At 43.1% G+C, this 25,581-nt stretch overlaps 1 protein-coding gene across 1 annotated transcript in view; it reads right to left on the bottom strand.

The window, feature by feature from the left end:
• Nucleotides 1-25,581, bottom strand: part of nsd1b (nuclear receptor binding SET domain protein 1b) — a 30,801-nt gene that overhangs the window by 2,421 nt on the left and 2,799 nt on the right. The window contains exons 3-23 of the mRNA XM_080482773.1: nt 23,047-23,188; nt 21,964-22,136; nt 15,451-21,121; nt 14,185-14,297; nt 13,797-14,055; nt 12,982-13,082; nt 11,129-11,171; nt 10,384-10,610; nt 10,164-10,301; nt 9,064-9,187; nt 8,773-8,973; nt 8,502-8,681; nt 7,876-8,032; nt 6,466-6,671; nt 6,261-6,373; nt 2,574-2,720; nt 1,912-2,034; nt 1,688-1,804; nt 1,329-1,470; nt 325-431; nt 35-236 (exon numbers count right to left, since the gene is read on the bottom strand). Coding sequence (XP_080338899.1) covers nt 35-236; nt 325-431; nt 1,329-1,470; nt 1,688-1,804; nt 1,912-2,034; nt 2,574-2,720; nt 6,261-6,373; nt 6,466-6,671; nt 7,876-8,032; nt 8,502-8,681; nt 8,773-8,973; nt 9,064-9,187; nt 10,164-10,301; nt 10,384-10,610; nt 11,129-11,171; nt 12,982-13,082; nt 13,797-14,055; nt 14,185-14,297; nt 15,451-21,121; nt 21,964-22,136; nt 23,047-23,188 — 8,686 coding nt within the window. The remainder of the gene's footprint in view (nt 1-34; nt 237-324; nt 432-1,328; nt 1,471-1,687; nt 1,805-1,911; nt 2,035-2,573; nt 2,721-6,260; nt 6,374-6,465; nt 6,672-7,875; nt 8,033-8,501; nt 8,682-8,772; nt 8,974-9,063; nt 9,188-10,163; nt 10,302-10,383; nt 10,611-11,128; nt 11,172-12,981; nt 13,083-13,796; nt 14,056-14,184; nt 14,298-15,450; nt 21,122-21,963; nt 22,137-23,046; nt 23,189-25,581) is intronic.

Here is a 25,581-nt window from a genome sequence, read left to right as displayed (position 1 = left end):
CATCAGCTACAACCTGAAACAAGCAGCCACCGACCTGCAGGCCTCTTGGTGAGGTTCAGGCAGTCTGCATGGTAAACTTTAGGACACCCGGGCCTCTTGCAGGAAACCATCTGCCCGCCGTCGCCGCAGCTGAAACACTCGTCCTCTCGCTCTTTGGTCAGCACCACCTTCTTCTTCCTCCTCCCGTGGCCTCTCCTCTTCAGCTTGCGGCCTTTGTCGTCAGACGGGGGATTATTCTGCCTCGCAGAGGAGAGAATTTAGAGTCTCCCTCCCTTTTCTTTAAATATACTGAACGAAGTGCCATGATTTCCTCAGCGTCCTCACCTTTGGCCGGACCCCCAGGAACCCGCTGCAGTTCGGCGCTCCACACTTACAGACCGTCTTCCCGTTTCCCAAACACTCCAGGTTGTAGTTGAAGGTGAGCTCCGTGCCTGATGGGATCAACACCAAAAACACTGAGAGGGGCGGCAACCAGGTGCTGAGGATTTCAGACAGAAAGCGCTTAAAGAAATTGTTACCAAGAAGCCGGTGTCCCGGTTTATTTGTTTTCACGTCAAGATTTGTGTACATTTTGCTATATACTATCAAATATTATTGAATAACTTAAATGTTTTCTGTTATTTCTACTCCTGTAACATAGAAAATCCCAACTTTCAAGCATTTTTAAAATCTAACTGCAATAATTAGAGGCTCCATTTTTTGTTTATAATTGAAAAACTTCAGATTTTGAAAGATTACAGTCACACATATTGGCCAACAGTAACAAATAATATACTAAAGAAGGCTTTAAATATTTCAGTTTATGTGTAATCAATATAAAATACATGGTGGAAATGTTGGGGCTGATGGGAAAAATGAACTTTTTCATTGTATTTTGATTTGAGATAAAAATGTAATGTGAAAAAACAAACAATTTCTTTGTACGTTGATTAACAAAATATCACATATCTTTATAATTTCTCTATTAAAATAGAGATTTTCAACTCATATTTGTTTTATATCACTTATCAAGTTTAAAGGGGATCATTTCTATAAGGTAGTATTTTATTTATTTTAGTAGATTTAGTGTAATTTAATCCTCTATGTTCTTTACTGCATGAGTTTTGTTTTTACTTAAGCTTTTTCATTACTTTTTTTAGATCACTGTTATGAAAAAACAAAGAAATAGCAAATTGCCATTAAAATCTTTATGTTTTCACATCCACCTCCTCCTTGCTTTCTCTCGTCTTGGTACTCACAGCCTTGATAAAAGTATGACCTCTGATGGCGGCGCTCTGATCGGCGTTTATATCTGAAGCTGCTGATGAAACGCTTTGAGAGAGGAGTACCTGCAGCGACGTCGACGAGGGCGAACAGTCCCACCCGGGTGTCGCCGCTCACCGTCCACTTCTGGGTCTCACAGTTGGGTTGACAGCAGTGGTTCATGAAGCGAGCCTCGTTCCCCTTCGGCCCCGCGTCGATGATCCGGTCCTGCAGCAAACAAACGCACACACATCCGGCCCGTATATACTGAGAGTTTCTAGATTAACCCCTTCGTTGCAATGCCACACCATAAAGTGAGATTTAAGGAGCGTAAAATGGCCTTAAGTGCCAATTACAGGGAGCCTTTGAGGCTCTGAACGTCTGTTTGAACTCCGATCAGTCTAGATTTGTAGGACATTAAGTAAAACACTCTCTTCTTCCGTACCTTGTCCAGAGTTAGCATGTAAAAGTTGCAGATGTCGTTCTCCTGAGCGTGCCGGATCCTCGACCTGCACTCCTCCTCATCGATCACCTCGCCAACATACTCGCTCACAAAGTGGCCCTGAAAGAAAAAACAAACAAACAGAACAAAACAGAAGGGAGTCATTTCGTCACTGATCCCAACGTGCAGCGAGGTTACCAGCAGTCGTGATCCTGCCTTTACGTTACCTTCTTGATGTCGTGGACGCAGCGGAGGCCCCAGCCCCGAGACAGCGTCCTGAAGATCTCCACCTGGCTGTACTGACGCTTGGTGAACGCCTGGTTGAGGCATCGCTCGCCCGCCGGGCACACCTGAACCAGGAGGGCGTCCATTTTTAATGATTCAACCAGCAAACGAGACGATTCACACCGAGCACAATGCTTACCCACACACTGTACTCATCTGGAAAACCGTTTAAAACCTTATTGCACAGGCTTCACATACTGTTGTATTTAAAATGCTTGCATACATTTTTGATTTAGACAACATGAGAAACATTCAAAGACAAACAGTGATTATGAAAAAATACAAAAGCTTTGGAACTTCTACAAGAAAAGGTGTTTTCATCTAAACCGAAGTAATTTCACTCCCTGTTTTAGCTCAAACTGTGAGATTTAACCTGGAAACAATGAACAAACCGCACGATTTAATTCTTAAAAACCACAGAGGGGAAAAACATCTATGAAGGTTAATACTGTATATGCACACTCAGAGTGGGAATCATTGTGATTCACAACAGCAAATGACAAACAGTCAAACTATTTTTCCTGATCACCAGAAAAAAAGTCTACAGGAGGAAAGTACCATGATGCTTGGACACACGGTAAACGCTGTGTGGGTGTTTCGGTACCTGCGGGTGACACTCGTACAGCAGCATGCGGTTGATGCACTCGGAGTCCATTCCGCACGGACTCTCGTCGGTGGCCTTGCAGTTACAGCGGGGGATCTCCGACAGGTCGGCCGTGAAGATCTGAACTTTCCCTATCGGCCGATTCACCTGGACGGGTCGGAAGGAAGGACACAGCATGTTTATGAACACTTACTGAAGCCGTGAGCATCCACGTTTGATTTTTCTGCAAGTATTTAAGGTCCTCCCTCAGTCTGAGGACTGTGTGTAGGTGAGTGTGTCTCTCCAAAGGAGAATCCAACCCACGTGACTCTAACTTTTTTGCCAGATCTCTTGATGATACAGTAGGTCCATCTCTTCCTCGTGGTATTTTACAAAAGTAAATTAGATAATAGAAGTTCTTTGAGATTTACATACAGTTGAACAACAATTAGCTTTGTCTCTAGATTTATCAAAATTCATCATTTCTGTTTTATCTGCATTTAGTACGAATCTCAAAGACGGAAATTGGTCTTCTATTTCTGTCAAATCAGCTTGCAAGTGTTTAACAGTCACCAACCGAATACCCCCAAAACAATAAATGACAGTATCATCTGCATCAAAATGGAAAATCGTTGACATAAATATTAAACAGCAAGGGACCTAATACAGAGCCTTGCGGCACCCCCTTCTGGACAATCAGGATATCAGAAGAGCAACCATCAGGTTTTACATATTGAGTTGTTTCTGAAAGATAGTTAGAAAACCAACCAGCAGCAGAATAAGCCCCATGTTAGACAGTCTATGGGGGAATTACTATTATTACGAAACTATTTGTCAATGCGTACGGAGATTTGTCAATCTGTATTTCAATCCATCTGTCCAAAGTCACAGTTGTCAATGTGTCAAAGAATTGTCAATATGAACTTGAATCTGCAAAAGTCATCTGTAAATAGGTATTTAAATTTGTAAAAAAATCTGCTCATTTGTATTATAATTTGTACATGTAAAAAGATTTTTCAATGCGTTCAAAGATATTTGTAATTGAATAAACTGTTTTCAGCTTCAAATCCTGAAAATACAGACAATTCACCAGTTACGAGTCGAGCAGTTTCACAATTGACTGGTTTTTTTTTTTTTACACGTGATTTCTGCTACAGTTCTGCCATGATAGTATTCGAAGCTGTAAAGCCTGGGTTTTGTTGCCCTGAGCTCAGGCTCACAGGCTCCTTCATTCTCGCTGGATACTGCTCTTCTGCCCTGTACCTCAGTAGGTGCAGGGCAAGAGGTGTTATGCCCCAGAGTTTTTGAGCATACACGACATTGTGGGGCAGGGTGTAGACAAGTTTAGCCTCGAGAAACCATCAGCACATATGTTATAATAAATTTTGCTTGATACACTGTACTAGTGACAGTGTATGTCAATGTGTGTCATGAGTGACAAGTAAATTACACCATATTCACAAATAATTACTCGAGCCCTAATGCAGTGTTAACAAACAGGTCTTTGGGTAAACTTGTCCCTTGTTATTACAGCAGCTCACTAGATTTTGATTTCTATTACCTTGCTGCATTTATAAGAATGCTGTCGCCTCATAGCTGATTAAAATTGATTTAACACCCAAATGCTTTGCTTTCAATGTAAGTCAGCATGAATGTATGCATACTGTGACTTTCTCTCAGCGTTGGTGGACTGCCAGAATGAAGGAGCCTGCAAGCCATTGCTCAGGGCAGCAAAACCCAGACTTTACAGCTTTGAATCCTGTCATGGCAGAACTGTAGCAAGAGTCACGTGTAAAAAAAACAGGCAATTGTAAAACTGCTCGACTGGTAACTGGTGAGTAGTTTCAGCATTTGAAGCTGAAAACAGACTTCTCAACTACAAATATCTTGGTAAGCGTTAACAAATCCTATTACCGGTACATGTACAAATTCAGATGCGGATGAGCATGCATCTTGCAATTGTACAATTGCCAAACCATGTGAATCAAGTGGGTGCTATTAACCCTTCTTTCAGATCAGAAAGGCTCCAGGACCAGATGGTGTGTCCCCCTCCTGCCTGAGAGTCTGTGCTGAGCAGCTGGCCCCCATTTTCACCCTGATCTTCAACTCATCACTGGAGCTGTGCCAAGTGCCTTCATGCTTCAAAAGCTCCAGCATCATCCCAGTCCCAAAGAAACCTGCCATCGCAGGACTCAATGACTAGAGACCCGTCGCCCTGACGTCTGTGGTCATGAAGTCCTTTGAGAGACTGGTGTTGAGTCACCTGAAGGACATCACAGGCCCCCTGCTGGACCCCCTGCACTTTGCCTATCGGGCAAACGGGTCAGTGGAGGATGCAGTCAACATGGAACTGAACTCCATCCTGCATCATCTCGACTCCCCCGGGGTCCTACACCAGGATCCTGTTTGTGGACTTCAGCTCTGCGTTTAACACCGTCATCCTGGACATCCTGCACCACAAACTCACCAAGCTCACAGTGCCAGCCTCCACCTGTCAGTGGATCATCAACTTCCTAACTGACAGGAGGCAGCAGGTGAGGCTGGGGAGCATCACATCCAGCACCCGGGCAATAAGCACTGGCGCCCCCCAGGGGTGTGTCCTCTCCACACTGCTCTTCTCCCTCTACACACCAACGACTGCACCTTTTTGTGAGACGACACCAACGTCATCGGTCTCATCCAGGACGGTGACGAGTCAGCCTACAGACGGGAGGTGGAACAGCTTGCCCTCTGGTGCAGTCACAACCACCTGGAGCTGAACCCGCTAAAGACTGTCGAGATGACGGTGTACTTCATCCATCCATCCATCCCCCCACACCCACCCCCCGCACACACTAACGTAAATACTGAAAGTTAACTACCTCATGTTTACCTCATCATCCTTTTGCGCGATTCACCACTGCACTCATCTTATTTAGTCTTGTTCATATTAGTCTTTAAATACTTATGTTTATATGTTTTGTTTATTGTTTTCTTAACATTACTTTTGTACAAAGAGAGCACAGTCTACAGAACTCAAATTCCTTCTGTGTTAAACATACCTGGCCAATAAAGCTGATTCTGTTTCTGAGTTCAGGAAAACTTCAACTTTCAACATCTGACAGCTTTTCTATGTTACTGTGACTTTTAGAGTTTAGAGCTGATGTTAGGAATGTGTGACATGATAGTTTATGAACTTATTTTCTCTGCTTTCTGGTCGTTTTTGAACATTTAAGACATAACAAACGGTGTAGCTGTTACGACTAAGAGAAATACGCATGTCAAATCCTGTCTGTGGCCACAGGATATATTTATAAGAAAAAAAGAAAACGGCCATAAACTGAACTTACAGACCTTCAATATCAGGGTCGGCTTACACTGGAGTTACTTTATGTACCGATAAAATTGTGGAATAAAAAGCCCAGTAGGCATTTATTTTGGTTTTAATCGGAGACTTTATCATAAGGTTTCACATGGCACAATTTATGGTGGTTGGATTAAAGTACAAATAAAATCATTTAAATAAATAAATAGGAGGGTCACCGCAGCCCTTTAGTTAAGATGTTCCAGTTTACATGAAGCCATCTGGCTTGTTTGGATGAATTTCCATGAATCTTGGGACAAATTCAGGCAAACGTGTCTTTAAAGCTTCTACGAACGATGAAAGTTTGGCCTTCACACAGAAACCGCTTTCCGATGAAGAAAGACACACAAGAGCTTGGCTCTGACCTTAATGTGTTTGTACGGCGGCGGCTTCCTGTCGTTCTTCCTGTCCTCCTGAAGCTGCCGGAGCTCCTTCTCGGCCTGCAGCTCGCGAAACCGCACAGCCGCCTCCTCCAGAGCTGAGCGGAGTCACGTAGAGTCACACAATCAGACCGAGCACAAACAACCCAGAGGCTGTTTTAATCAGAAAAAACAAAAAGGATCTTTGTACCTTTCTTGTACGTAGCATCAACCCCTTTCCCCATCTTCTCTTTGCTGTTGGCGTCCACGTCCATGTAAGGAAAGACGCGGGCCTGGTACGTCCACAGGTAGTCGTTGGAGCCGAAGAAGTGAACCGGGAACTCTCCGACGTCGTGCCTCATCCTCTGGATGTTCTCCGGGATGGTTTTGGGATGGCTGACCTCCGCCGGCCACCACCTTCAACACAGCGGGAAACAGATGGAGGAAATGTTGTAAGAAAAAATAAATGGTGAGAAGGCTGTTTGTACAATATGCAACAAAGAATCCCCGTATTACTGAAGCAACTTAAGCCTTTTGGCATCAACTCAACGCTAAACATTTAACAATATGCTATATAATATGATTCCTAAGATTATTATTGCTGATATTAGAAGTAAAAAAAAAAAAGAAGCATAATTTTATGAGTAAACATGAGTAGTTATTGATTAATTCATCTACGAAAATCAGTTTGAACTGAAAAATGTAACTTCACAGTAGTGAGCAGTGCACCATCAAGCATCTTAAAAGTCTCAATTCTGAATATAGTTAAGGATAACCTCTACCACACATATCTGCGTATCAAATACTGAGATTAACTAATTAACTAATTAACTATAAAGTTGCGAATCACACAACGAGAACTAATGTTCAGGTCATGACTTTCTGTTTCGAGAGAATGATTGCTCCTCCTCGGCTCTGTTGCCTGGAGGGTGAAAACCCTGACGTCTGTTAAAGTGTTCCTTGAACAACAAACTGAACCTCCAGTTGCTCCTTATGGCAACTGAAATGAAGCCTCATCTACAGGGTTAGAATATAAACTGGGAGTCATGACACGACGGAGGAAACGTTGTTACGGTCTACTGAGCGTGTGCAGAACAACCATTTACTACAGCCATGGGGCGCATGCGTAGTAGCAGGGTAAACGGACAGCCAGATGCGACGGAAGTTTTCCATTTTCACTGGAAAATCTTATTGTGTAAACTGGGCCTGAAGCAGTTAAAATACACTTTTTAAAATGAACTATATTTCCATTTGTATAGTTTGCTTGTGATTGTTGTGGTTAGTAGTGACTTGATTCATTGAAAGATGCAACCTGTCAGCTTGAAAAAAGCCAAAGAAAATGTCTCCAAACGTAATCTAAATGAAATATATCCGAGTAAGAGGGCTCCCCATTGTCTGCCCCACAGCCACCATTATTACTCAAGTGACCTTTGACCTCTCAAATTCACCCAGATCAATCTTTCAGTGATCACGAGTGCCAAATTTGAGGGAAATCCCTTCAAAATCCCTGAAAAAGTAGACGATAGGAATGAAACCACTAAACAAAAAGCCCAACGTCCAACAAATCGCCACTGTTTGAGTGAACACATGAAAACCTGCGCTCGTCCGGCTGCTCACTGACCTGTAGCGGCCCACCTTCACCCACAGGATGTCCTTGTAGCGAGGTTTTTTCCCGGCCTTGCAGTCGTTGCAGAACCAGCTGCCTTTGGGCATCTCGATGTTCAGACACTCGCGGTGAAACGCAGCAGGACACGACTCGCAGCACAGCAGGCTGCCCCCTGCAGCGCAGGAGGAGGAACTGCATCATCTCAACTGCACCTTCATTATTTTGTTCTGTCTACTGATTTGGTATTTTCACACTCTATTCTGTTTGGAACAACGCTGTCAGGAATTAATAAAGTATTCCTATTCTACTCTGAACGCTTTCAGTTCATTGACTTCAATCAGCTCGTGTTAAGTGAGAGGCACATATAGTATTCACATTAAAAGATAAGTGTGCAGGTCATATGCACTTTTGTTAACTTCTGTATTTTCTTTGCAATGACTTCAAGTTTTGGCAGTAATTTAGTTATAAAATATCTTAAAATACCAATTTTCAGCTTAAAATAACAGCTTTACGTTCATCAACTAGATAACAGATTAGTCTATTAATATTTAGGTCAATTAATTGAATCTGCTGCTTGATTGCTTTGCAATTTTAACCCTTTTTTTGTGATTTCTTGGACGCGAGTTTCCTGAACTTCCTACCTTCGCTGCAGACGAAGCACCAGCTGACGTTGACGTGCTCGTGATTCTTCACGCCACGGCGAGGGGCGAAATGATTGGGACACACGATGCTGTTATTGGAGAGCACGACACTGCCCGCCGCCATGCAGAGGTCGTTGGCGTGATAGGCCACTGGGCAGCGCACGCATCGTACCAGACGACCTGCGGGGAAAATTAAAATAGATAGATAAATAAATTCACAAAATGTCAAGAGGACGAGAGCGGCAGATTCCACGTGCAACCTTGAACTCGCCTTTGGAGATGGACGAGCTGTTGGGGTTGGAGATGAAGCAGGTGAGGCACACGTGGATGGAGCAGCGGAAGCCGCGGTTCACCGGCGCCGTCGGGGCGAAGTTGGCGATGCACTCGCCGTGGTAAAACTTCCCACAGACCGGAATCATGCAGCGTCGCACGTCCGCGCTGCGCTTTTTACACACAAAACAGGTGTGGACACCTGGAAAACACACAAGTTTACAATTACATGTTTTAATGTGCGAATCGAAAATCTATGTCTAAAATCTATATTGAAACTTAACCTACGCACCTGATTTGCACTCGGGACAGATGAACTTCCCCTTCGGCGCCTCGGCCAGCGAGATGCAGGGCAGGTGGAACGCTCCACAACACTGACCCTCGCAGAGCAGCAGCTCGCCCGTCTTCTCACACACCTGAGACGCACAAACACAATCAGAACAGGGACTGTCGTGCGTGTGGGCGCTGCATTTTCCTCAACATTCATAATACAGACAAAGAAAAGAATCTAAATCTTCAGATTCAGATTAAGGATTTTAGTACTCTCCTGTTGCTGTTGAATGGATTTTGCAGGTCTACTTCTTATAACAATAACTCCTGATGAAGAATTAATAAATGTCATTCGTCTGAATGTTAGCCATGTTTTTCAGTATAAGATGAACAAAAATTAACTTTTTAATGCAGTATTGGCGTACAACGTCACGTCGAGGAATCAAAGCGTGAGTCCGACTCAAAGTCCGACACAATCAGAGACAATACAGACACAGGGAAAAACACAAACGAGGCCGAACAGTACTTCAATCAGGGTGTCAACATGAAGGCCGTGGACCAAAACCTCAAGGCTAATTCAGCATAAGTGACTTAGGGATCGCAGTCACTGACTGTGAGAAATTAAATACATAAAAAAAAAGACTGCTAAATTTGCTCATTTGCTCAACAACTAGACTGAAACAAGAAGCCTTTAATCAGCGGTTTCAAAGGATAAAATGGAGGAGGCTCAATAATAAAATGCGCTCTCGGTTGGTTTAGTGTCTCTTTGTTATTCGATCCCCGAAATATTTAGCGAGAGGCAACCAGATACTCGCTCCATCAAAATACAGCTGATCATGTATTAATTACACACACTGTGCCAAGCAGGAGAGCAGCGTCACAATTAATTAAAGGGGTCATACTATCCAGCTTTTCAACACTTTCACATGGTGTCGTCGGTCCAAAAACGTATTCAAAGTTTATTGCTCCAAATCCAGCTTTACCTTGATTTTCCTCCATTTGAATATGGGATCATATGAGCTGCATTCACAATCTGCTGTGTCTGTGTGAGCTGGACTGGCTCCGCCCACACATGCAGACCTGGAAACTTCCCTCACAAAAACCAAAGTGAGAAAAACTAACCTGACATATGTTCTCCTTCATGGAGGCCGGCCCTCCCCGGTCCCCGATGATCTTCCTGCAGGGTGAAAGTGCGTCGTCACACAGTGACAACTCGTCCCTCAGCGAGGAGAAGCCGTGGTCCAGGCTGGGCGGGTCGCACTGGGGGAGATGAAACTCATTTCAGTATCATGACGACGTCTGAACACCATTAGAACGAGTGGAAGGAGTAAAGATGGCTGACCGACGACTCCGCTGCGTCCTTTTTGACCACTTCGTGTTCAGCGACCTCGTGTTGGTGGACGCTGACGTCTGCGGGTGCCGCCGCTGACGGCTTGGGTTCCGGTGTGGGCGGGACCGGACTGCTGTGGTCGATCGGAGCGGATTGTTTGGGTGTCGAGGAGAAAAGATCCGGCGGTGCGGTGGAAATAAGTGGTTTGGCCTTCAGTTTGAGAGACAGTGTTGTAGAATCTGAGAGTAAGAAAGACACGTTAGCGCCACTTACCACACATCAAACATCGCAGATGATCGCTGTGGGATTGTGGTGCATTTTAGAAAGTGTGTGTGCTTCAATTGCATCCCTTGAAAGCACTGAAGTATGTTTCTCTCTGCTTCCTCTCAAAATTTAATGATTAAACATTGAAGCACAAACAAAAGAAAGCTTCAAAAGTACCTTAATCCTGCAGGAGTTCAATATTCCAGCAGCTGCTCTGCAGTCTTATAACATTTTAGACACTTTTTGGTAATGTCAGCTGGTCGAAACTCAAAATTTAAACAAGTCCAATTGCAGAGCTCAAAAGTCAAGACACGATGAATATCTCCAAACTTAAATATTTGAAACCAACATTTTTGCAATAAAATATTTCCATTCGGTCTGGTGTTCAGTTTTACATACGACTAAAACTATTTACTTGTTTATTTCTGAAATTTAAACATGCAGAGTGAGAACGGGGATGATAATGGATCACATTATCATCTCAGAAACTGACCGGACAGAGAACCAGGATGTGAACTGATCTTCAGTGTTTTGACCTGAAACAAAGAGAAACGTTTATTATGATAAAACAAAAAATACAAGAGGATTTTTTTCCCCCCCGTTTGATAACGAAGAGAATATTTTGGAGTCTAGTAACGGCATTTAAAATGCATTCTTGAGCAATTTCCAACCATGTAGTTTCAATATGTCAACAGGAGTCAACACTATTTGACTCATGCCATGTGGCGAGATGGTTTCCAGAAGTTACTAGACACACAATATTTTCATTAGAATTCAAGTTAATAGTTTCACTTCAAAAACAGTGGAAGTGCTGCTGTGTGAATATTACATATCTAATGTTCAATTTTAATAATAAAGTTAATTTTTAAGTGTAAGAGACGAAACTTGATGGAAATTGATGGAAAGTAAACGTATTTGAATTTGTGCATCTCGTGAGAGTACGATATCATTTCGCGAGACTCACACTACTAAATTAGTTAATTAATTAATTCACTAATGGTAAGACAGCAGTTTGTGACTGTCATATAATGTAAGTTACTGTTGCTATATGGATCATCATAAGGACTTAAGAACCTCAATCCACAACGTGTCGAACTAAATATCTTGTTAAAATGTGTTTTGTGTATATTTCTATGGCTGAGCAGAATCTTGTAAATCTGTTTCTGTGGGATTATGTACATTTCTGAACTTTGTTATAACAGTTTTCACGGCGGAAGATTGCATAAGACACAAAGGATGACTGCTGGTTTAAAAAAGAAAGAGGAAGTCTGTCCTGCTAGAGCTCAGTGCTGCATTTGATACTATTGATCATCACATCCAACTACAGAGACTGAAACGTATCATCGGCCTTAAAGGTACAGCACTCAACTGGTTTCAATCATATTTATCAGACAGGTTCCACTCCGTTTATGTTCATGACTCTTCAGCTCTGACTAAAGTTAAACGTGGAGTTCCACAGGGTTCTGTCTTAGGATACATACTTTTCATATTATACATGCTTCCTGTACTAAATATTATCAGGAAACACTTCATTAACTTTTATTGTTATGCAGACTATACACACATTTATCTTTGAAACCAGATGATACTGATCAACTTGTTAAACTAGAAGCTTGTCTGGAAGATAAAAGGCTTAGATGAGCCGTAATTTCCTGACAAGAACCAGCATAAGAGATCGCATGACTTCAATATCAGCTTCTCTTCATTGGATTCATTTCAAAACAATAATATACATCCATCTTCTTCCACTTATCCGTTTCCGGGTCACGGGGGTGTCAGTCTGAGCACCGTCACCCAGATCACATCGCACCTGATTAAGAACCTTCCTGCAGGTGGTGAGGCCCAAGAAGGTGGCGCCCGGCGTGGGACACGAACCCACTACCCTGAGAGTGTGAGTCTCGTGCTCTACCAACTGAGCTAGCCGTGGGATTTACAATACAATTATACAATATAATTTAAAAACTGTTAGTCCCATATTACCCAGCGGAACACTCGGTTCTCAGAGTGCTGCTTACTGGAGGTTCCCAGGTTTTCTAAAAGTAGAATGGGAGGCAGAGCTTTCAGCTCTCAGGCTCCTCTCATGTGGAACCAGTTTCAGTTAAAGAGGCTGACAGTCTCTGCTTTCACAGCTCGGCTTAAAACGTTTCTATTCAATAAAGCTTCCGGTGGTTGGTGGGTGTTAATATTGAACCCTTGTCAACTACAGATTTATGTAACCTACACCTTGAGTCTGGGATTAAGTTCGAGTTTCCAATAAATATTGAGTTCAGACTGAACATGATAATCTTCCTAAGTGGAATTATCATCAGGATGTACTCAATGGTAACTCAGAGGTTGATGTCGTACCTTCTTCTTGGGCACTGGTAGCGCCTCGGCCTCCATACAGTACTCCAGGATCTTCTGAGTGGGTTTTCTCTTGCGCTTCTTCTCCAGCAGGGGCGCTCCTTCTGAAGGTCACACATCACACTCATTATTGTTGTGAAAGCCGATCGTGAAAGCCAAGCGGAGACTAATCCAGTTCATATTGCCTTAAATCGACATCAGAACTGTTGGGCATGTTTTGGTTGTCTGTTCATTGATGAAATATTATTCATATCAATAAAACTCCAAGTGGACTTTATTAGTCTTGAGGCTCAAAGATGTCCCCTGCAGAGGGAGATCCATGTTGTAGTAAAGGCTGCTGGAGTCCTGAACTCAGAACACAATGGTGTGTTTGCAATGTCTTGTCCAGTTTTCATGTCTGTATTTCCTCGTGTTGAAATGTTTTTCTCTCACCATCAGAACTATGAGCTCCAGGATTAACGCCTGACTGTGACTGTGCTTCAGATCGAATGGAATCCTAGTGGTTGAAGTACTATTGTAGAATATGAATGATAATGGTTGGGTTATAGTTTCAGAGGGACTGAGGTGTTGCTCTGAAATGCTGGGCTGCTTGCCAAAAATCCCATCGTTTGATAATGTTTAAAGACCATCTGACCCCAAAGCAGGGGTGTCAAACACATTTTAGTTCAGGTTCCACATACAGCTTAATTTCATCTCGAGTGCCATAGTAAACCTTTACATTTAAACTTTAAAGTTTTTCCTTGTTGTGGCGCAGAGTGTTCGTGATAAGAACATCTATATGATGTGTTATCATCATTTTCCGTGCCGAGTCGTCTCACCGTTGTCTTTGCCTTCCGTCAGTGGCGGTTCGGCTTCGGGAGGAGGCGTTAACGTGTCGATTGAGAGCACCGGGGTCTCCTGTGGAGGGGTGTTCTCGGTGTTGGTAATCTGCAGCACAGACTGCGTCATCGCTGTGATTTCCTCAGGAGGCGGAGTCTGTATTTCGGGAAGCAAATTCAAGCAGGGGTGGTCGAGTGCGTCCTGGTCCAACACTGTCGCTTCGGCCGGTTCGGACATGGAGGTAATGGGTTGAGTGGCCTGAGGAAACAAACGGTGTGAGCATTCGCCACAGCTGAACTGTGATATACTGGCAGCCCAATCGCATATTGTGCACTTAGAACACTTAAAAACTAAGTTACAAAAGAGCTTACTTTGTAGGATTTTTACCTTTCCAATTGACTGGAGAGGCCTTTTGGTTTTCTTCCTTGTAGAGAAGAGCTGGTCGTACTCTTCAGTCCACTCAATCAGCCTCTTGCTGGGTTTTCTAATTCTTTTGTGTGCTGAGAAAGACGTGGAAACAATTTAAGGAATGTTTTACTCCAGTATTTGATCCAACAGGATAATTTAGGTGTGAATGAAAATGAAGGATGTTGGTTGAAAAGGGCTTCAGCTTGAACTTCCAAGAAGCACACTAAATCAAATGAAAATAGAATAAACAATCGTTAAATAAAACACAATTAACCACCCAGATGCACAATGAAGACATAAATCATATCTCTGTGGATATGAGATGTTTTCTCTCCCTTTCAATTTAGTCTGTATTCTATGAAAATTACAATTTAGTAACGGTGTCCTATATAACAATTGTCACTTGTATTATTCTTTTGTTATTTTGGGGGCAGACGTGGAATATCAAGCTTTCTTTGCATGTATGCGCTTAGTACAAACTGGCACGACAATCATTTGGCCTCTTAATTCAATCTGACAAAATGTTACATGCTATATAGGAGAAAACAGCAAGATGTCTACAATTCGTAACACTGAATTATTTGTAGTTTTATGTATCGTACCGCTTTACCTTTAGTCAATTTTTAGTCCTACTATTCAGTTTCTTTGCATGCATGCATATATTTCAATTCATCTAATCGATATACAGCACTTTAAGTAACTATGTCTTCTGTAAAGCACTACAAAAAATACATTTTCATTGACTGATCGACTGATTTATTGATAGTGCTGGTTTTACAGTCGCCTTAGGCCACGTTTACACGACACCGAATACGAGTGTATCCGCAAAGCTTTCTTCACTTTTGGAGGGTCCGTTTACACGACACCGCTGTGCAGATCCACTGTACTTGCAAAGTTTTTATACTGGCTCCCAAGGTGGAAAGATTCTTTCATGGGCGTGGTTCTCCCCGCTTCTTTTTTTAAACGGATTTGGTGTTGTTACATGAAACATTGTCGTGTAAACGGGGCCTTAGACTGACAATGTGATACCAAGAATTTCCTACAATGGCCAGTCAGTCCAAGATCCACTCATCATTGAATATAAACGATATTGAAGTATTCTCTTCTATGCTGATGACACTCTAATATATAGCAATGCTTTCATATTTATTCAGTACAATATTAGATCAGTCTCTATTTGCAATAACATGTAGATAAAAGAGGTATGGGGTTAGATGGTGCATCAGGAGTTTGTGCTTCCCCTACCTGCTGCCGCCTTGTCACCTTCTCCAGCACTGTACGCCAAGCTCGCGTTGGTCTGGTCTGCAACGAGGCCATTGAGCTGCTCCATGTGCACTGTGGTGTCGTGTTGCGCCCGTTCTAAAGGCACCATGTTCTGTAGATTCTCCTTCACTTTGCTCCACCGATCGTCCTCGCCCTGCGCTGCCCTAACAGCCCCTTCACCCCCCCCAGCCCGCCTCTCCCAACTGCTGCTGCTCTGGAACAAACAATCGAGACGTGAGTCCATTGTTGTCAAGGACGACGACCCTGGTGATGGACCGAGTCCTGGGAAACCAGGTCCAGATCTAGCGGGACGACAAGGCACTTTGCAGTTTGCTTTTCTTTTCAGCCCTGCGGAGCTGCCCCTCCTGTGATATGGTCTTTTGAACATTCGGCTTGTGCCACTGTCCTTGCGTGAGAATACAATTTTGTTTGGACTTGAATCTGCATTTCTACAGACGTAAATATTTTGCAGATCGTTTACTGCTGGTGCGGTCTCCCCCGGCATCACGAGGGGCTCATCTTTTACATGTGCACTTGGTGGCCCAATGTCCAGCTCTAAGGGTGTACCATCTCGATCTCTGGTGTCATGCAAGTCCTTCAGCATCATGAGAAAAGTGCTAAACTTGTAATTCGCGTCTGGCTTGAAAGAAATGGGCTTACCGTCCGTCTCATTTGTCAGAGACTGAAAGGAGATCTCGTTCACATTTTTAAAGGCATCCATGAAATAAAAAGGTGAAGAGGGTGAAGCTACGTTCCGCACATTTGAGGAATGATCTTGCTTATTTGAATTCATTCGAGAAGTAAGCGGTATGAAGTCCATTGGTGGAGTTGAGGATACGGAGAGGTCTCCATCTTCACTTTTGACATCAGCTTCAAAGTCATTTGAAACAGAAAACCCCACCGGGGAGGTGATACTGCTGGAAAAGGACTCCCGATCACACTCACTGTTGCTGGTGTCGAGAGATTTTCTGGATTTTATTTTAGTGCATAACTTCATTTTGGCATCAGGATTCAACACGAGATCCTGAGCTTCTCTGAAGGAATCTGAGAGTTGTTTCTGTTCATTCTCTCTTTGGGCTTTTTCACGCTTCTTCTGCTCGGCATAATGCATTGCCTTCAGTGCCCTGGTCATAAGCCGGTTGCTGGCTGGGAGGTGAGCAGGCTGCTCCTGAGGGACTTCCTCCACTTCATCTGGAACCTGCTTTGATGTGTGAGGAATATTTATGGGTTGGTTTGGTGCCAGACTCTGGGCTGCAAGATCTTTCCTCCATAATGAGTTTTGGCCGGGCTGGTCCTGCAGGACTTCTTCCACTTCACCTGCAACCTGCTTCAATTTGTGAGAAATTGTCTTGGATTTGCTCGGCAATGAAACCTCACGTGCAAAATCTTTGCTACAGTTTTTTTCTGGCTGCTCCTGTAGGATGTTCTCCACTTCAACGTGCTTTGATTTTTGAGGAATCTTAATGGATTTGCTAAGTGACAGACCCTTGGGTGCAAGATCTTTCCTAAATAAACAGTTTTTGTCCGGCTGCTCCTGCAGGACTTCCTCCACTTCACCTGCAATTTGTTTGGATTGGTGAGGAATCATCTTGGGCTCCTGAGACAACGGACTCTCAGGTGCAACATTTTTCCTCGATATTGAGTTTTTGTATGGCTGCTCTTGCAGGACTTTCTCAATTTCATCTGAACACGGCCTTGATGTGTGAAAAACCTTGTTTGGTGACAGACCTTTGGGTGCAACATCTTCCCTGCATACTGAGTTCTTATGTGGGTGCTTGTGCAGAACGTCCTCCACTTCAACTGGAATCTGCTTCAATTTGTGAGGAATCCTCTTGGACTTGATGGGCAATGGACTCTCAGGCACAGGATCTTTCCTCCATAAGGAGTTCTTGTGTGGCCGCTCCTCCAGGACGTCCTCCACTTCATCAGCATACTGCTTCGACGTGTGAGGAATCTTATAGGATTTGTTTGGTGACAGACTCTTGGGTGGAAGATCTTTCCTGCATATTGAGTTTTTGTGTGGCTGCTCCTGCAGAACTTCCTCCACTTCATCTGGAATCTGCTTTGATTTGTGAGCAATCTTAGTGGATTTCATAGGGGACAGACCATCGGGTGCAAGATCTTTCCTGCAGATTGAGTTCTTGTGTGGCTGCTCCTGCAGAACTTCTTCCATTTCATGTGGGATCTGCTTTGATTTGTGAAGAATCTTGGTGGATTTTTTAGGGGACAGACCATCGGGTGCAAGATCTTTCCTGCAGATTGAGTTCTTGTGTGGCTGCTCCTGCAGAACGTCCTCCATTTCATGTGGAATCTGCTTCGATTTGTGAAGAATCTTGGTGGATTTCTTAGGGGACAGACCATCGGATGCAAGATCTTTCCTGCAGATTGAGTTCTTGTGTGGCTGCTCCTGCAGAACTTCCTCCATTTCATGTGGAATCTGCTTTGATTTGTGAAGAATCTTGGTGGATTTCTTAGGGGACAGACCATCGGGTGCAAGATCTTTCCTGCAGATTGAGTTCTTGTGTGGCTGCTCCTGCAGAACTTCCTCCATTTCATGTGGAATCTGCCTCGATTTGTGAAGAATCTTGGTGGATTTCTTAGGGGACAGACCATCGGGTGAAAGATCTTTCCTGCAGATTGAGTTCTTGTTTGGCTGCTCCTGCAGAACTTCCTCCATTTCATGTGGAATCTGCTTCGATTTGTGAGGACTGTTCTTGGATTTGATAGGTAATGAACTCCCTTGTACAAGATCGTTCATACATATTGAGTTTTTTTGTGGCTGCTCCTGCACGACTTTCTCCAGTTCATCTCGAACCTGCTTCGATTTGTGAGGAATCTTATTTGATTTCTTTGGGGACAGACCATCAGGTGCAAGGTCTTTTCTACATATTGAGTTTTTCTGTGGCTGCTCAAGCAGAACTTCCTCCACTTCATGTGGAACCTGCTTTGGTTTGTGAGGAATATTCTTTGATTGGTTCGGGGACGGAGCCTCGGGTGTGAGATCTTTCCTGCATATTGACATTTTGTGCACTGGCTCTTGCAGAACTTCCTCAATGTCATCTGGAACTTGCTTTGATTTGTGAGGGATGTTCTTGGACTTGTTATGTGACAGACCCTCGGGTGGGAAATCTTTCCTACACGTTGACATTTTTTGTAGCTGCTCCTGTCGAACTGTCTCGATTTCATCTGGAGCCCGCCTTGATTTGGGATGAACTTTCTTGGATTTGTCTGTCACGAGACCCTCAGGTGCAGAATCCATCCTGCATGTTGAGTTTTTGTGTGGCCGCTCCTGCAAAACCTTCTCAACTTCATCTGGAGCCTGCCTCGATTTGTGATGAATTTTCTTGGACTTTTCAGATGCCAGCTTCTCAGATCCAAGATCTTTCCTACCCATCGATATTTTATGTGGCTGCTCCTGCTGTACTTCATCTGGAGCCTGCCTTGATTTGTGAGGAATTTTCTTGGATTTGTTAGACACCAGACTCTCAGATCCAAGACCTTTTAAACACGTCGATATTTTGTGTGGCTGCGCCTGCCGTACTTTCTCAAATTCATCTTGAACTTGCTTTGATTTGTGAAGAATCTTCTTGGATTTGTCAGACAACAGATCTTCAGATGGAAGATCTTTCCTACACACTGAGCTTTTGTTTCGTTGCTCCTGCAGAACTCTCTCATCTTCATGTGAAATCTGCTTCGATTTGCGAGGAATCCTCTTGGATTTGTCAGATGGCAGACCTTCGGGTGTGAGGTCATTCTTATATGTTGAGTTTTTGTGCGACTTTGAAGGCTGAGTGGTTGTACAGGATGTACTACAAGCTGGTTGTGAAGGCTGATCACTCATAAAAGAAGTACTAGATGATGGTTTTGAAGGCCGAGCAATTGTACAAGAGGTACCACAAGTTGGCCGTGAAGGCTCAGAAGTAGCTTTACTGGGAGCTTTGACAGGAACTTTTTCTTCTGGTATGAGTTTTTGTTTCGAAGGCTCAGAAGACTTGCTTGTTTCACTGGAAACGGAAGCTGTTTTAACTTCTGACAGTTCTATTTGATCAGAAGATGTGTGAGGCACATCATTTGGTCTCACATCTGAAACTGATGTCTTTTCTGCTTCTGGGCTTCCTATAAGTTGTTGCTTGTCACCTGCAGATCTTTCGGCAACACAAACATTACCTTGAAGTGACGGTTCTGATGGTACATGAAACAAACCAGACCCACTGAATCCTTTCAGTTTCTTGACTGAAACCTTTATGGATTCTGGCCTGACTATCTGAATGATAGGGGATCCTGTTTTGTTGTCATGTTTTGTTTGTTTGTTTTCCAAAGTGACTGATTGTTTCAAGAATGTTTTGGTCTCAACACTTTCTGGTGTTTTTTCCTTCCATATGCATTCAGGTTTGTCAGAGGGGCGAATAGTTACACAGGGGTTTAGGAATGTCTTATCATTTATTTCTTTCCGTATTAGTTTCACAAAGGGCTGGCGACACGTGGACACCAGAAGGTTTTGCTTCTCAAGCCTTGATAATGAGTCAGCAGCTTCTGTTGGTAAACTGGGCACTGGAGTCTTCTTGCAATCCGTTTCTTCGTCCAAAATCTTGTCAGTCCTTTGAACTTCTTTAGGGGCTATCGTGTCCAAATGTTTTGTTGGACTGGTGTTCTTCACTCTCTTGGATTGGTCATTTACACTAGATTTTATGTTTGCCTCCAAGGTTTTCGTCGCCGTTGTGCTGCTCAACTGACCAGACAATGGACCAGTAAGAGTGTCTGTTGAGGAACTGTCTGTCTGTGCACTCATTGAACATTCATTCTCAACTGAGACAGGAGACTTGTGCTCAAGAGGATTGCCGTTCGTACCAAGAGGCCTGCTTGAAGTTCCTGTGTTTTTACACTTCACGTGGCCCAATGGTTCATGTGCCAGATTGGTTTCAACGTCTTTACACTTGTTCAATCCCGGCTGGTCACTGCTTACACTACTAGAAGAAAAGGCCGTCGACGAGCTGCCAGGGATTAACGTTTTCTTACTAACAACAGATGAGTTCTTCTTCTTACAGGGAACTTTACTAAAGAGGGTCCGGTCTGGCATCGGACTGGTCGTTTTCGGTCGCCGGTCTTTGCCAGATTTACTAAACCAAAGACCGCTTTGAATCTCAGGCTGCTTCTTCACCTCTTTGGTGACGGTGACAGAAGGCTGTGTTGGAGATGTCTTCTGCTGACGTTCAAGTGCTTTGGGACACAAAATCTTAGGGACCGAGTCCAGATCAGAGTACGGACATTCTCCATTGTCTCTGTCCGATTGGTCAGGGCTACTGCGTAGCTTTTTTTTAGACGCTGTGCTGCTCACGTCCTTTGTTGTTTTACTCAGCTTTTTCTTGCCGGAAGATTTCTTTAAAGTGCTTTGCTTTCTTGGAGATGCAGTTGGGGGTGAAGTTACTTGAGAGGTGATAGATCCGTTTGTTAAGTTTGACGTCTCTGGAAGGGTGGAACCAGGTGAGGTGGAACCAGGAAATGTTGACTGTGTTGTGGTTTCTTCTCCCGGAGTTAAACGGTTTGAGAAGGCGTCCTCTGTGGTTGATGACACTGAAGAGGCTAATTTGGCTGCCAAAACAGATTCAGCTTCTTCCACGCTGTATTTCCAAGATTCCTGAAAACGCTTGGCAATCTGCAGAAAAAGACAAACCAGCTTAATTCCAGAGCGTATCTCAATATCCTACTTTTATATGCAAGCTTTCTGTCATAATAAAGAACATACAGTTTGATAGGAGTCAAAATAATTGATAATATTTCACATAAACTCGGCAGGAAGACTGATTTCAGACTGAAAGGAATGGACAAATACAAATATGGTTATCGATTTTGGGCATTCATCAATGCATGCAAGACAGATTCATAATGTACACATTGATGATGGAGATTGTAAGCAGCCTTATACATTCATCTTCATCCATGGTCTCATTTATATACTTTTGAAGTTGACCTTCAAGGGCAATTCTTCACAGCTGTAACGCCTTTTCACTTTTACTCAAGACGTTAATTTGGATTATCATTACACCTACTGCTTTTTCTTTCCCCTTCACCAAAGTGTCTGTACTTCTATTTACCTACCCCATCAACTGAAAAATATATTTTCTATGAACTTGTTGTCTTCTTTTGATCCAACAGCAAGACATCTGAAGCCTCATCTTGCCAGAAAGAACATTTAAAAATTTTATAGAATTAGAAATTGCTTGTAAATGTAAACCCTTCCCCTCCTTCCACTTCCAGCTTCAGGTAACTGGTGAACTAGAGGGGTGGGTTGCAATTCAGCCTGATTGGTTGATGAAATCTGGAACCAGCCGCCTTTACTGTTTTTAGGTGTCAGGTGTCACACTGACATCTGCTTCATGGGGCCCCTGAGTGAAGTATGAATGCCTTCTTTTTGCTCACACAACAGAATGAGGATTCACACCAACTCTTCATTGTGGCATCCAAGTATTGTCTCGTTATTTATAAGATTGTGATTACAGTGTATTTGTTGCTCTGCTGCCTTTGCTTCCCTCTCCTGTGCAGCAGGAGGAGCTGCTCGAATTCAAATCCTCCGTGGAACGTGTGAGTTGATTTCTCCTCCACCCAGACGAGCTCCTCCGGCTCCCCAAAGGTCTTGACGTAGTAGAGTCGACAGGGCCGGTCGCTGGGGTCTGAGGCAACAGCGAAACACAGATTTCAGCCACGTAGGAGGCATCGAATGCAACCAACTCAGCCTTAAGAGCGACAATAAATAGGAATCTAGAAAGCAATGTTGCCTTTGAAAATGCGCTTCTCTAAAGTTGCGATCAAGAGTTAATTCATTGGGTCAGTGACAAGATGAGCAAATTACATATGTCTGTAAACACCCTCAGGAACTTTTTCTATGAGAACATGAACGCTTCAGGGTAAGCGCTGTGCCTCATGGATTGCTGTGATTTATTATGGCTGCTTCACTCGTCACTGTGTACTTTATTCATAGCTGACATTGTCCTCTGTAGGGGGTTGATTGATGATTTATTGGTAGACTTTGAGTTTAGCTTCTTCCTATTTTCGTAGTGGGAAAAACAAAAATATAATCTCTAATCACTTTGTTTTGGGTTGCTCCCAAAGTCGGAACTTCAAGATGGAAGAGACAAATTACTTACAAATCAATCTTCAGCAAAAAAACCCCAGCCTAATCTCTTCAAAAATCGTTGTAGTCAAGTGTTTCCGACCAGTCACGTTTAATCTGGTCTCTACAGGAGTGTCATATATAAAAGTTTTAATTTTAAAGCATATCTGTATTTTGTGTATATATGTCTGAAATAAATGAATAATAATCATCATCATCATCATAATAATAATAGTTTTTTTTAATTGTTCCACTATTTAGACAGTTTCAACATCTTTGGTCTTTCTCTTTAGACAAAATAGCATAAACTTGCTTTAAAATTATAAAAAACTAATATAAACACCAAACTGGAGGTTTCAACTATCCTCCTTGTTTTGCTCAACTTGATTAATCTTCAACTTGGCATAATAGTACGATTCATACATATAACACAATTAAAAGTGATCCATTCGACGGCGTTTGAGGCCCACCTTTCACCCGGTGATAGATTCCCTGCACGGGGTCAACAATCACCTCACAGGGCCACCACGGTCTCCGGTTGAACTTTGCCCAAACTATTTCACCCTCGACGAACTTCACAGGTGGTAAAGACTTCTTCTTTAGGCTAGTCTGCTGCTGACAACACAACAATCAAGACACACACACAAAAGTCTACGTTAGCTACCGAAGCTGGGGAAATGAACTGGAGCAAACACAAAATAAGACCAAAAGGATCAAAGGTTTCAGTTGCCGACCAACCCCCGGTCTCTGCTGGCTTTTTGGCTTTTGTATGACTTCAAACCACAAGACAGTAGAAACGTTTCACCACCTCGTGACAACAGTGGGCTCAATATGTCTGAGTAAATAAAGAGTGTGTTGAAAAGACGAGCAGGGGAACACGATCAGGCCGGAGTTATGACTGGCATGCAGCAGGGCCCAGACTGATGACGCAACACTGACCGGGGCCTTGTTGAATGTTGACAGGTTAGTTATTAAAAAACAATGCTTGGTTTGATCTTAATGCCACCAGTTTGGCTGAAAATAAGTCAATGCCTTTGAATTTAAACACACTTTCACGCCACAATTTCTCACGTTAGGCGACAGTTCAGCTTCTCATAATAAAAGATGAATCAAATATTATTTGGACGCCAAAGAAAAGCAGAAAATGTGGCGAATTCATTACCTTACACTCGTCACACCCTTATCTATTTTACGGCTTTTTAATCTCTTGAGATGCAAGTTTGATCAGGATATATACATTACTCCAAGAGTCCACACCAAAAACGTATTTCTTTTAATCTCATAAATGACTATTTAGGTCCCGTTTAAAGACAAAGTTTCAAGTGAAAACGCATCGTTCTTTTCGTTTTCATTTCAGAAAAGTTTGGCGATTACACGGCGGCGTTTTGACGACAATGTACTGGGAGAAACGCTGAAACCGACGTAGGACTAGTTAGTATGCCAGGCCACGAGTTTGTGCTGCTGTTTGTTTTCGGAATGAAACGACACACACTTGCGAGGAGAGAACAATACGCTACAAACATTAACAATGGGAGAAGGAGGACATTCGTGTGGACAGACGACAAAGTTGGATTGTTGAGTTTGGCTCGTGCTGCTGTCTTTCATCAGGTCACAACAAGGTTTTCCTGGTTAAATAGAAGTTTAAATAAATGAGTAAAGAGTGTACCGACGCTAGCTGGTTGAATAGTTACAGAGCTGCGGTCTCACCGATCGGACTGTTCGCTTCAGTATTTGTCCAAAGTGGTCGTTGATGATGAGCACCTCTGTCACTATTTCACTGAACTCCTGCACACTGGAGGAGCCGGGACTTTTCTTGCTTTTCAGCTGGATAATATGGGGAGTGAAACGGATGAGTGAATGAACAAAAGATTTTATTTGTTTTTATCCATTCGTTTATATTTAAAGATCGTTTGACAAATTGTACTGACTACATTGTGTTTCACCAGTGAACAATTCTACTGCATTTCTCCTTTGCTGCGTTGAGGTGAGCTCTGTAAAACTACTTCGACACCGACAATACTTCAATGAAGCATTTCATTTATTATGGTCATCTTCATTTTTTTTTGCACCAAACTTATATAACCTATCAGATGTGAAGATGTCAGGTGTCTACAAAGCCACATTGACCAGATCCTATTTCTAGGATTTGGAGGTGCAGCCACATGACGGCGCTCCAGGCAGCTGATGGGGGTCGAGGGTCATGCTCAGGGACCCACCGTGGTGACACATCAGCTCTGGGAGTCCACTTTTCTAACCTCTAGGCCACCGCTGCCTGAATAAAACATGTGATTCAGACAAAAGTCCTTCTTCGTATGTAACGAGCTTCATTTGGCACCATTTTTTGACGGAAGTGAAAACAGAGATTTCAGGTCCCGTTTAAACGACAAGTGATAATGTGTCATTTTTGCATTTTCGTTTCAGAAAACCTTTGCGATTACGCGGAAACGATGTCCGTTTCCATGGAAACGGCAAAAACGTTGAAAACGATGTAGTTAGCATGGTTGTTTTTGGAATGAAACCACACACACGAGAGAACAATACGCTATAAAAACTAACAATGGAAGAACATGGACGATCGAATGGACAGACAAACTAGTTGGATTGTTATTACTGTGACTGTCGACTATAAAACCAGCAAGTCCCAGGAGGATATGGACTGGGAGTCATGACACTCTGGAGGAAAACATTGTTCTTATTGTCCAACTACTTGCACATGTGCAGACAAACTATTTACTGTGGCTGTGATGTGTATGTGCAGTAGCAACTGTTTACATGGAAACGGAGTTGAAGTGTTTTTGAAAAGTTGCATTTTCAGTGGCACAAAGCATTGTCGCTGCGCGGACACCCAAAAACGCAAAGAGAGTTTTCTGTTCTCACTTGAAAGCGTTGTCGTGTCATTATTGGAGAATGTCTTTGCCGGAGTACACAATCAAACTCTATACCAGGGAGAACATGCAAACTCCACAGCAAAAAAGCCCCAACGGCCTGGAATCAAACTGGGGTCC

This window comes from Lipophrys pholis (assembly GCF_963383615.2).
Source record: "Lipophrys pholis genome assembly, chromosome: 16".
Taxonomy (NCBI): Eukaryota; Metazoa; Chordata; class Actinopteri; order Blenniiformes; family Blenniidae; genus Lipophrys; species Lipophrys pholis.
The sequence above is the reverse complement of the archived record's forward strand: the minus strand, read 5'-3'. Positions and strand labels throughout refer to the sequence as shown.